The sequence below is a fragment of the Bos taurus genome, chromosome 9, assembly GCF_002263795.3.
Source record: "Bos taurus isolate L1 Dominette 01449 registration number 42190680 breed Hereford chromosome 9, ARS-UCD2.0, whole genome shotgun sequence".
Lineage (NCBI taxonomy): Eukaryota > Metazoa > Chordata > Mammalia > Artiodactyla > Bovidae > Bos > Bos taurus.
Genome location: NC_037336.1, coordinates 42988740 through 43000555, shown reverse-complemented (window position 1 = coordinate 43000555; position 11816 = coordinate 42988740). Strand labels below are relative to the sequence as shown.

General features: G+C 46.0%; 1 protein-coding gene across 1 annotated transcript; it reads right to left on the bottom strand.

Annotated features, from left to right (window-relative positions):
• Positions 1 to 2716: 2716 nt before the first annotated feature.
• Positions 2717 to 8111, bottom strand: CD24 (CD24 molecule). Its single transcript, XM_059889865.1, has 2 exons — positions 7844 to 8111; positions 2717 to 7331 (listed from the first exon to the last, which is right to left on the bottom strand). Exons 1-2 carry the CDS (start codon positions 8048 to 8050, stop codon positions 7056 to 7058), a joined length of 483 nt encoding a protein of 160 aa, XP_059745848.1. The 5' UTR covers positions 8051 to 8111; the 3' UTR covers positions 2717 to 7055.
• Positions 8112 to 11816: the final 3705 nt, after the last annotated feature.

Genomic DNA, 11816 nt, shown 5'->3' with positions numbered 1-11816 from the left:
GGTACTCAACGAACACAATTGGCTATGTAGTACTGTATTGTCATAGGTCTATATTTTTCACACAATACATAAAAAAAATACAAAAAAAATAAAGAAAACATTTTTAATCTTACAGTACAGTGCCTTGAAAAGCACAGTACAACAGCTGGCATACAGGGGCTGGCATTGAGTCAATAAGCAAGAGGAGTTACTGGCTGGAAGAGGGAGAGGAAGTGGGAGATGGTAGAGCCAAAGGATTGTTAGCAATAGGAGATGGAGGGCAAGCTGTAATTTCAATCATGCCTGATGCTGATGGCACAGGTTCCGTTTCCTTCTATTTAACTGCTTGAAAAAATAGGATCCAGCGATGTCCAGGTGTAGTTCCTTTTTTCTCATCACAGACGACACGGCAGCACTGGATTGCACTCTAAATGGCTGCTGAGACCTTCGTGTACCATTCCAAGTTCGGGTCCTGTGCCTCAGAACCAACAGTGGCTCCTCCAATAAAGACAATTCCCTGCCATTTCCTGCATCGTGAATGTCTTCAGTTATCCAGTTACTTCTTTCTTTCATATTTCTTTGTCCTTTCTCTGGGCTTCCAATTCCATCAGTTCTTCATTAGTAAGCTTCATGTTTGCATCTTCAAAAGTTCACATGTAGGGGACTTTATATACTAGTAAGTTACAGGAGAAAGTGGTCCAAATGCCCCTGGGCTGTAATTTTGCTACATTACCATCTCTCTCCTAGTCTGTACCTATGTCTTTGTGAGGAGTTAATGATTACCAGCTGACTGAGGAAGAGAAAACTTGGACCTGGTTTACAGAAGGTGCTGTACAATAAGCAGGCGACACCTCAAAGTGGACAGCTCCAGCTGTACAACCCCTTTCTGGGACACCCATCAAGGACAGTGGTAAAGGGAAATACCTCCAGTGGGCAGAATTAAAAGCAGTGCACCTGGTTGTTCATTTTGCTTCAAAGTAGAAGTGGCCAGAGGTGTAAATCTATACTAACTCGTGGTCTGTGGCCAACAGTTTGGCTGGATGGACTTGGAAACAATATGATTGGAAAACTGGTGACAAGGCAAGCTGAGAAAGGTATGTGGATAGACCTCTCCAAATGGGAATCTGAAGATATTAGTGTCCCATGTGAATGCTCACTAAAAGGTAACCACAGCAAAGAGGGGTTTTAATAATCAGGTGGATAAGATGGGTGTGGATGCAGACCCCTGACCGTTCTGGTTATCAGTCGGCTCATGAACAAAGTGGCCACAATGGCAGGACAGAGATTATGCATGGTCCCAGCAACGTTGGCATATGTGAAGACTGATCTGGTCACAGCCACTGCTGAGTGCTCAGTCTGCTACATCAGAAACCAACACCAAGTTCCTTATATGCTCCATTGCTTGAGGTGACCAGCCAGGTGGAATATTGACTACATGGGACCACATCATCTAGAAGGGTAGCATTTTATTCTTAAAGAAATAAAGTTATTCTGAATATGGATTTGCCTTCCCCGCATACAATGCGTCTATCAAAACTACTATCCTTGGACTCACAGAAAATCCTATCAACCATCATGGAGACCCACGCAACATTTCTTCTGATCAAGGAACTTACTACCAAATTGCAGCCTTTCTCTGGCTAGAGCTAAAAGTCCAGGGCTTCCCAGGTGGTGCTAGTGGTAAAGAATCCACCTGCCAATGCAGAAGACACAAGAGTCATAGATTCAATCCCTGGTTCGAGAAGATCTCATGAAATAAGAAATGGCAACCCACTTCAGTATTCTTGCCTGGAAGATTCCATGGACAGACAACAGCCTGGCAGGCTACAGTCCACAGGGCTGCAAAGAGTTGGACACGATTAAGCAACTAAGCAGCGGAAGTCCAGGACTACACTTTAATAAGAGTCAAAAGAGTTCAGTACTAAAGGAGCAGATGGAAATGTGGCCTCCTGTACAGATATGAAAATAGTGCCAGTGATTAAACAGACTAAAGGATTTAGCTTGTGTTGTTCCCCCCACCATGATTTCCTCCAGATCCTCCATGCTGCTGCTGCTGCTAAGTCGCTTCAGTCGTGTCCAACTCTGTGCGACCCCATAGACGGCAGCCCACCAGGCTCCCCCGTCCCTGGGATTCTCCAGGCAAGAACACTGGAGTGGGTTGCCATCTCCTTCTCCAATGCATGAGAGTGAAAAGTGAAAGGGAAGTCGCTCAGTCGTGTCCGACTCTTAGCGACCCCATAGACTGCAGCCTACCAGGCTCCTCCATCCATGGGATTTTCCAGGCAAGAGTGCTGGAGTGGGGTGCCATTGCCTTCTCCTCCATACCTCAGCTTAAATGTCCAAGACCATCCATACTCAGTCACAGCTCATGACTTGCCACTCTGGCCTGTTTTCCTCACAGCACTACTTGCCAGTGTACTGCCTATTTGTCATTATGCATACTCTTTTTCTCAATTATAGTAAAAAGCCTTGTCGAGCAAGTTCAGCATTCAATCAAACTTCAGTATCCTGACGCATAGCTGGCATTCAATAGTTGCTGAGTAAGGGATGCCCACTTAAAGCCTGAAAGATGTCATTTTTCAGATGAATCCTTTAATCAAGACATGTTGCTAGTTGCCAATGCAAAACAGCTTAAAATGTTCTGTTTAATAGGAAAATATTGAGGTATGTCCCTAGTGGTTTAAATACTCATACAACCATGACAAACTCACAAAGTATTCCAGGCATTGGGAAAAACTTATAATTCAATGGATTGCTCTTCCAGCCATCTCTTTTTATTTACAGTTTGTGTTTAATGCAAATCAATTTCATAACATGAAAAGTTACTATGAATCAAAGCATAAATACACAAACACAATATACAATCCAAAACAGATATACAGCATTCAGGTGTGAAACAAAAGGGAATGTTCATTCACACACACAGTAGCTTGAGATCTGTTGGATATGTTTATTCCAGTGTTGGTTTCTAAAGATGGAAAAAAAAATGACTTTGGTTTTCAAAACTACTGTGGCCATATTAGATTCTGGAATATCTAAGCATCAGTGTGTGACCATGTGAACAAAAGACTTTAGGGAGTATCTATTTTTAAAAAGGTTACTGTGCATCAAGGCAGTTGTGAGAAGATTTATTTTCCAAAATCAAGCCCATTTTAGGCTTAGGACCAGGTTCTAACTACCTAAAAATATCAAATGATAACAAAAAGTGTTCCAAATGTGGCTACTCTGATTCAGTTTAAAAAGAAGTATTTACAGAAAAGAGTATAAAAGTTTTTCTAAATTCAATGTAAGCAAGCTTCCAGTATTGACTTCACAAATATTTGATTTAGTTTGGCTCCTTCACATATTAGCCTTTTTCATTTCAAAATTTGTCAATTTTACCTTCAAAACAGATCATTTTTTTAAACTGTAAAAGTTATTCAATGTATGCAGAAATAAAAAATATTTTGAAATTCATTGACAGCAATGTACTTCTATTCTTTGTTATCTGTTTAAATGAATCTAGTGTTCTTTTGAATAGGAATAGTATGTAAGCAAAATGCATTCATTATGCTTGAATTTGGGGTAGATTAATCCATCTTTGCCCTGGCACTATATAAAAAGTCAAATGCAATGTCAGCCCAAAGCCCCAGAGGAAAAGTTCAGTTCCCAAGAGAACAGTTGATAGCTTAACATAAAATTTTAATCTATCGTATGTCAGCATTAAATTAGTACTGCTGAAACAACACTTTGAGAATTTACAGGAACTCCTGGAAGTTTCTGCTAATGTACATACAAATAGAATCATAGAAGCTTTCTGTTTTACCTAATTGTTTTATGGCCTTATAAATTTAACAAACCAAATGCAAACTGAATCTGTTCCACAGCCCATTCTTTATCTCTAAGTAAGATAAAATCTATTCTCATTTTCAAGGTAGAGCTTTATGTGTCCATACTTCTTAAGCCACATTTAAGGAAATCATCTCAACTAATTTTGGACGTTGTCTCTCTTCATCTTGTACAGGTAACTCCAGCAGATTTAATATTGGCATTCATCATCTAGTCAGACCCTTCACATGCTCTTCAAACAAATTTGGGATCCTCAATAATTTCTGTCAATTAAATAAGGTGTGGAATTAGCAGATTTATTCAATGAAGACTTCTTTTTCTCTCTTTTTTTTTCCTTTGTCACACAGGATGTATAGATGCCATTTGAACTGGATTTAGAAGATGGTGGAGTACAGATGTTTCTTCGCCTGAGTCTCTTAACAGTAGAGATGTAGAAGGGAGACCGAGATCACAAAGAGACTGGCTGTTGACTGCAGAGTACCATCGCTTGCCTTGGTGGTGGCATTGGCTGGATGAGGGGCAGGTGAGGTAGTCTGGGAGGAGTTACTTGGTGTTACAACAGTTGTTTGATTTGAGTAAGTCTAAAATATATAAAAAGTTACACTGATCAATTTCCACATTACAGTTGTCTCTCCACATACATTTTATATGCCATTAAGATAGATGATACAGTCTCAGGTTGGTTTTTTTTCCCCATTATTCCCTTACCCACATCATTTCATTCTGAATTTCTTAGTCCCACCAAGATCCTTTAGTTTCAAAAACAACTACCTAGTGATGATTAATGACTGCAAGTAACAATAACCAAAAACAAGCAAACAAAAATGTTCTTCAATAACTATGTAACTCCCAAGTATATGACTTGACCCTTAATTCTTTATAAAGTAATAAGGAACCAAGGTAACTAACCCACTTTCTGTGATTATACTGACTGACTGGTGTTACAAATAGGCTTCTTCTACTTTCTCAAGAAGGGGGAGATTTTAAAGTTGCACTAATAATTTGGATTTTAAAATACAGTAATTTGAGACATATGTTATGAGAATTGAGTCTCTGTCTTCCTGAATTCGCTGGATAACTTTCACCTACCTGTTTAATACAACCTTGCATTAAAAGTAAGGGGCCCTGGATATCTTATCTGCTCCTTTGAAGTCTGGAAACAGTATACAGCCCTTCTCAAAAACGGCCACAATATTTGTTTTAAGTTGAAAAATATAATGAGCCTCTGCCTTAAGGCAAAATGATTTCACCCAAAGCATCATAAAGTCGGAATGACTTCACAACAGACGAGACGGTTTGATGTTGGTTTCACGAGCAGCAGCCCTCCTGCCTGGTCACTAAGCCCAGCACTGTGGCCAAGGACCAAGGTCCCCCAGCACCCCAGTGCCTAAGTGGCATCATTCACCACACTGTTTTTCAAGTCATAAAATGCACAGTCCAGCAGGGCACATGGTAATCTCTTCTTTGTCAGGGAACAAAGGCAGATGGGAGATTTCAGCTCTCACTGCAAGAGAGGGTTTTAAAGGGCTTCTGATTACAGCTGGAACAAGAACCTGGCACCAAGCAGGTCTGGGCCACATGTATGTTTGGCTACCAATCAATTCAAAGATAAAACCATTTTATCCTTTGTTGTAAATCCATAGAAAACCCAGCTTCTTTTGTTGTAAAACCCATAAGGACATTCAGCAAACATCGACTAAAAATTTTATAAAGCCTATCTAAAATAGACTAATTTTAAAAATCTCAATGAAATCAAATATATTTATTTGGCACCTACCCAACAGAGTGTGCTACCAAGAAGAAAAGCACTCCTAGTAAAAGGAAAGCATTAATAATATGGGGAACAATTTAAAACAGGGCTCCTTATTTGGGGGCAGGACCTGATTTGGGATCCCTGAAGGTAATCTGTTCTTATCCAACAAAGCCTTGGTGCATCAGGTGAGTTTAAAAAAAAACAAACCAGAGCCCAGTGCATCCATAGGAGAATCAAAGGGTCCTCCACACCAATGAAAAAAACTAATGTTAATATATGAAATTGACAGTAAACATAAATTTCCCTACTAAGCTATCAAAGATTTATTTGCTTAACCTCAAACCTCTGAAATTTAGGGGTGTGGGACGGAATCTGGCTGGGAAAGGAGATGGGGCGGGGTGGGAGAGACCAGCGTTTCCAGTGGCCACGCCCCTCCCCCACCGAGGAATAGAGAAAGGCTCGGGAGAGCAGCCGACCCGCAAAACAATAGGGTACAGTTACCCGGTCCGCGGAGCGGAAGACGAGGAGCGCACCTCTCTCAGGCTGCGCTCCCAGGTGAGCCCGGCGGCTGGATGTCTGGGGACCTGGCGCACCCAACTTTTTCGGAAGAAGTGCTAAGGAGACCCTCCTCAGAAAGCCCCAACGGAAGGCGATGGAGACCCAACCGCTCGGGCACCCCTACCTACCCTCCAAGTCCAAGCTACCGGAGACAAATGCCCCTTTCTTGCCCTCCCAGCGCCCCCCGACTTCGGTCTCTCAGGCTCAGCCGCCGCTGGCCTCCCTCGCGGCCGCTGCGCACCCACCCGCCGGACACCGTGGGCAAGATGTGTTCCCGGGACAGAGGATCTGAGGAGGCCGCGGGGACAGGGACAAAGCCTGGCGGGGAATCGGGACACAAATGTCCCATCCGCCGCCTGTCCAGAGATAGCCAATCTGGCTAACAGAGGGTTCCGTTGGTGACTTGTAAGGTCGTCCCCAGGATAGCACAGGGTCAGGAGAGGGTCCCCCCCCCCCCCAGACTTCAGCCCCGAAACACGCGGGACTGGGGTGGCTTAACAGGGTCAGTAACTGGGGCTTGCTAGGGATCCACGAACTAGCTCTGAGTGGAGGATGGGCGAGAGCTGCGCCCCCCGAAGGGGATCTTCCTCTCTCTTTGTGTGATGCGCTAGGGGACGCGAAGACACTCGTACAGGGAAGCGGGGCGCTCGTGGGATCCAGGGACGACCTCCCCAAAGGGTCTGAGGTCTCTGGGTGCTCCAGGGGTAGGGAGAGCGCCTTCTTTCCCGCTCTGCATGAAAGCGGGCAGTGGGCGACAGGCAGCCTGTGAAGGGCTATGCGAAACCTGGGGTGGGGCAAGGTCCTCCTAGCCCACGCGTGTAGGTGCTTTGTTCTCGGGGCTGCCTAAAGGGTGGGGACAGCCTGCTAGGAAGTGGAAAGTGGGCTCCAAATTGCCGCCCCCTCTCCCCCCAGATCAGATTGTACTAGATTCTCTCTCCTAGTTCGGGTCCACAACCGAAGGTGGGGGCGCAGACCGGTTCAGGCGGTCCCACCCGCCTCGGGCGCGGCCCCTGAGCCCCCTCGCCGGGCGCCAGGACCTCACCTGCGTAGGTAAGAGCAGCGCCAGAAGCAGCAGCCCCAGTCCGAGCCTGGCTACGATCGCTCTCCCCATGTCCGCTCCGTCGGTGCGCAGCGCGTCTCGCTGGATTGCAGGGTGCCGAAGGATCGCTGGCGGGGTGCAGGCAAGGTGGGGAGCGCGGCCGGCGGGCGGGACCTTATATACCGGGCCAGCCACAATAGCCGTGACGTGGCGCCGCCCGCCCACCCGCGCTCCCCTCCTCCACCGCCGCCCCCCGCGCGCGCCCGCCAGCCGCCTCCCCTCCTCCCTGCCTCCCGGCCCCGGCCGGGTTCGCAGCGCCCTCTCCTTCCGCCGGCCCGGAGACCCCGGGGCGGCAGGTGGGCGGCCGGCGCCGCCGGCTCCCGGAGGGATGCTTTATGTTTTCCCCCGGCGGGCAGTGTGCAGGCTGGCGCAGGGCGCCCAGTGACTCCCACACAGGACCCGGGGCGAACTCGTGAGCCGCACACTCCGCTCCCAGGCCCGGGCCCAAGTTTCCTTTGTTTCCCCCGACCTGCCATCTTATCCCCCCAAAAGAAAAGTCTTCAGCCTCCCGCGCAACGCGCAGCCTCCAGTCCTGGCTCTAGCTGCTGCGCGGACCCCGACTTGGGTTTTCTCAAATCTCCGCCCCATAGGAAAGGGGAGTTTTCGGGCTTTGCGGTGTCCCGGACCTGGCAAGGGGCACCGGGTGCCGGCAGGCGCGCTCCCTTCTCAGGCTGGTCGGTCGGGCTCGCAGGCGGCGCCCGCGCTCGGAGCACCGCGTGTGCTCTGCCCCTCGCCGGTCGCGCCTTCCCCTTCCCCCCGCCACTCGCTTTGTTTTTGGAGCTCCTCGTGCTCGCCGGTCTGTGAGGGTTCCCTGGGGCATCCCACGTCCGCATCCTCCCGAGAGGTGGGGAGCCGCCCACCGGGCGCAGACTGGCTGCCCTGACACTGGCGACAACTGAGTTTTGGTTCTCGGCGCTCCACCCTGCCGCCGCTGGCGGACAGGGGCGAAGAGACCGTGACCTGCCCTGACGGATGGTCCCCCTCCCCAGCCCTAAAGGCCCCTTCAGCCCTCCCCACGTGGCTTTGCTACTAGGTCCCACCCAGGGAGCGGGAACCTCCCTGGCGGTCCCTCTAGAATTCGCTGCCCCAGTGGAATTCCTGGGGACAGGCTTTTTTGGCCTCTGTTGCAACGCACTTGCTCGTTGTTTTCTGTTTAAAGAGCAAAAGCTTTTGGGATAAGGCTATTACTTTTCCATAGCTGCCATTAGGCAGTTTAATGAACTGGCGCCTGTAGGAGATTAGTCCTTATTATGCAGATTTGAGTGGAATATATTTTCCAACCATCCTACTGTGAAAACTTTCAAGAATACAGTGAAAAGTAGAAACTATTTTACTGGTGGATATTTAAAAATTTAATTTGTAATTGCGTTACTTAATCTTTTTTACTTAAAGTTTGCCGACTGTTTTCAGGTCTTGGAAGCAGAGTCCAGACATAGTAAAGCTATTGTTTAGTGGCTCAGTCCTGTCCAACTCTTTGCAACCCCATGGACTGTAGCCCGCCAGGCTCCTCTCTGTCCATGGGATTTTCTGGCAAGAATACTTGGGTGGGTTGCCCATTCCACCTCCAGGGGATCTTCCCGACCCAGGGATGAAACCACATCTCCTGCTTGGCAGGCAGATTCATTATGGCTGAGCCACCGGGAAGCAGTATGGCTGTAAATGTATTTAACTGTTACTTTTGCAGAACAGCCTAGTTAAACAAGGTTTGTTTTATGGGAGCAGAGTAGAGATGGAATCCACAGTACCCGGTCTGTGACTGAATGGGCTTGTGCCCTTCTGGCCAGTCACTTTAACTCAGTAACTTTCCACTTTAGTACATACTTGGGAACACAGGAATTTCTGTCCTGCACCAGTGGACTTTCCTGTTTTACAGTGTTATCACACTGTTTAGAAATAACCTGGTCTTTTCCAGGGCATGAATGGGCTGTGGCCCAGAAGTGCCTAGTCCCAGGGGAGGTCCCATAGTAAGTTCTTCAGAGAATGCTTGTTGAACTAAATGGTGGTATTCACAGGATACATTAATTATTTTGTCCTTCATCTTCTTTTCCTATTCCTTCTTTCCTCCTCCTCCCTCCTCCTTGTTACTGATTTCAAGAGATGAACTAATGGAGTGCTAAAGAAGACTCTAGAGCCAGCTCTCCTTGGTCCAAATCCTGGTTGTGCTACTTCTACCTGCGGCAAAAAGCCTGTTTCTTCATCTTTAAATTGAAGATGATGGAGACATTATTAAATTTATATAAAGGGTTATTGCGGGACTTGCCTGGCGGTCCCGTGGCTATGCCTCCACACTGCCAATGCAGGGGGCCCAAGTTCAATTCCTGGTCAGGGAACTAGATCCCACATGCCGCAACTGGGAGTTCTCATGCCACGACTAAAAGATCCTGAGTGCCGCAACTAACAATCCCACATACCAGAACGAAGATCAAAACTCCCATATGCCGCAGCCAAAACCTGGCCCAGCCAAATTAGTGAATAAATATTAAAGGGTTGTTGTCTATAAAGTGTTAGAACAGAGCCTGTCTTACACTGGGAGCTCTCAGGTAATGTTTGTTCCTGCCCTGAAGGTGCCAGGAACCTTCTTTGCAGCTGTATGATTCATGAAAGACATACCAAGCACCAAAAAGTACTTAAATCTGGTAAGGCAACTCATCACCAGTTAATGATCACGCATAATTCACAAAGCAAGACCCTTCAGATCTGTCTAGCAGTTCCTCTGGACATCCTATAAGGGGCATTACCTATGGCCATTTTGTGGCCTGGAGGCTTAACGCTCCTAGGGAAGTCCTCATTACAAACTCCCATGCTGCTCTATTTCCTATATGGCAAGAATCTCAAGTAAACCGCTTAAACCTTTCTTCCAGGTTTCTTTCAGTGAATTCCTTCTTCCTATTCATTCTTCTTTTCTGGTTTTCCATAGTTGTTTGCTTTTCCCTTTAGCCAATAATAGTTCATACTCCTAAGACTAAATTGAGAATCTCAATGGTTATCCTGGAATATTTAAGACACATGGCCAATTTACATTTTTATAAAGAAAGTATTTCATGGAATGATCTTGAAACTGATGGATTCCATAAATTGGAATCGTAGCTTTAAGTTTTAATATTTTTTCATGAGATAGCATGTGACCCAACTTTTAGATGCTAGTTCTAAGTAAAATTAAGGGAGTGATACATACAATTTCTAAATGCAGAACTGTGAAGAGTGATGAAGAACCTGAGCCTAGGTAGACTCTGGGGTCAGACCTGGACTTAAACCCTGCTCTATCACTTTCTAGGGATCTGACTTTGAGTGAGTTTTCCAACCTCCAATGACTCAATTTTCTCATCTGGAAAATGGGCCAATAATACCTGCCTCACAGGGCTATGATCTTCAATGAGATGACATGTACATTTAGCAGAGTGCCTGGCACATAGTAAGGACTCACTAAGCTGCCATTTCTACTGCTGTAGGATCTAGTAATTATAATGTGTCTTTTGAAATCTTTCATTTGTTTAGCAATTACTCTTTTTTTCAGCATCTTTGCAGGTGGTATTTTCTACGGGCACCTATGAGGTCAGTAAGGCAAACTTCATTTCTGAGGCACAGAGAAGTTAAGTTACTTACCCACAGCCACATAGCCAGTTTATAGTGCCTCACCTAAAGCCAGAACCAAGGTTTCCTGACCCAGGTCCCAAGTGTTTTCTGAGAGGCCCATCTCCCTTACCCCACATTCTCTTCATTGAGCACTCAAACAATATTTACTAGCTGAATAGGCTAATATTAAGGGAGCAGATTAATTTGCTTTTTAAGGCAAAATAGTAATCCTAATTCTAGGGGGACAGAAGATATTATTTGACATGTTTAGCAATTGTCAACAAAATGGATGTGAAATGTGATAGAAATTCCATGTATTTAATTTTGATCTATCCTGGTTTTTTAGCTAAGCTTTTGTTCCACACCCAGGAACTCCAGCTGGGAGATGGCAGTGAAGGTAACCAAGTGAAGGAGCATTTTTAGTTGAGTAGGTTCCAAGTCCCCTTGCTAGAGTTTGTTCAATCAGCAGATGATGCAGCCGGACTCTCTGTGGGGACATGCTGCCCCCTACTGGCCATATAAACCCCTCAGTTCTCACTGCCAGAAAATAAAACCCCTCTGTTGTGCGAACCATAAAAGCCTTGAAATGTTGAAGACTTGTAAAGCTAATAAACTTTACTAAAGAATCCCCTGATGAAGGTAAGAGAATGAAAAAGTTGGCTTAAAATTCAACATTCAAAAAACTAAGATCATGGCATGTGGTCCCATTACTTCATGGCAAATAGATGGGGGTCGGGGGCGGGGGGGGAGTGAAACAGCAGCAGATTTTCTTGGGCTCCAAAATCACCGCAAACGGTGACTATAGCCACAAAATTAAAAGCCGCTTGCTCCTTGGAAGGAGAGCTATGACAAGCCTAGACAGCATATTAAAAAACAAATGTCACTTTGATGACAAAAATCTCTATAGTCAAAGCTATGGTTTTTCCAGTAGTCACGTATAGATGTGAGAGTTGGACAATAAAGAAGACTGAGTGCTGAAGAAATTATGCTTTCGGACTGTGGTGCTGGAGAAGACTCTTGAGAGTC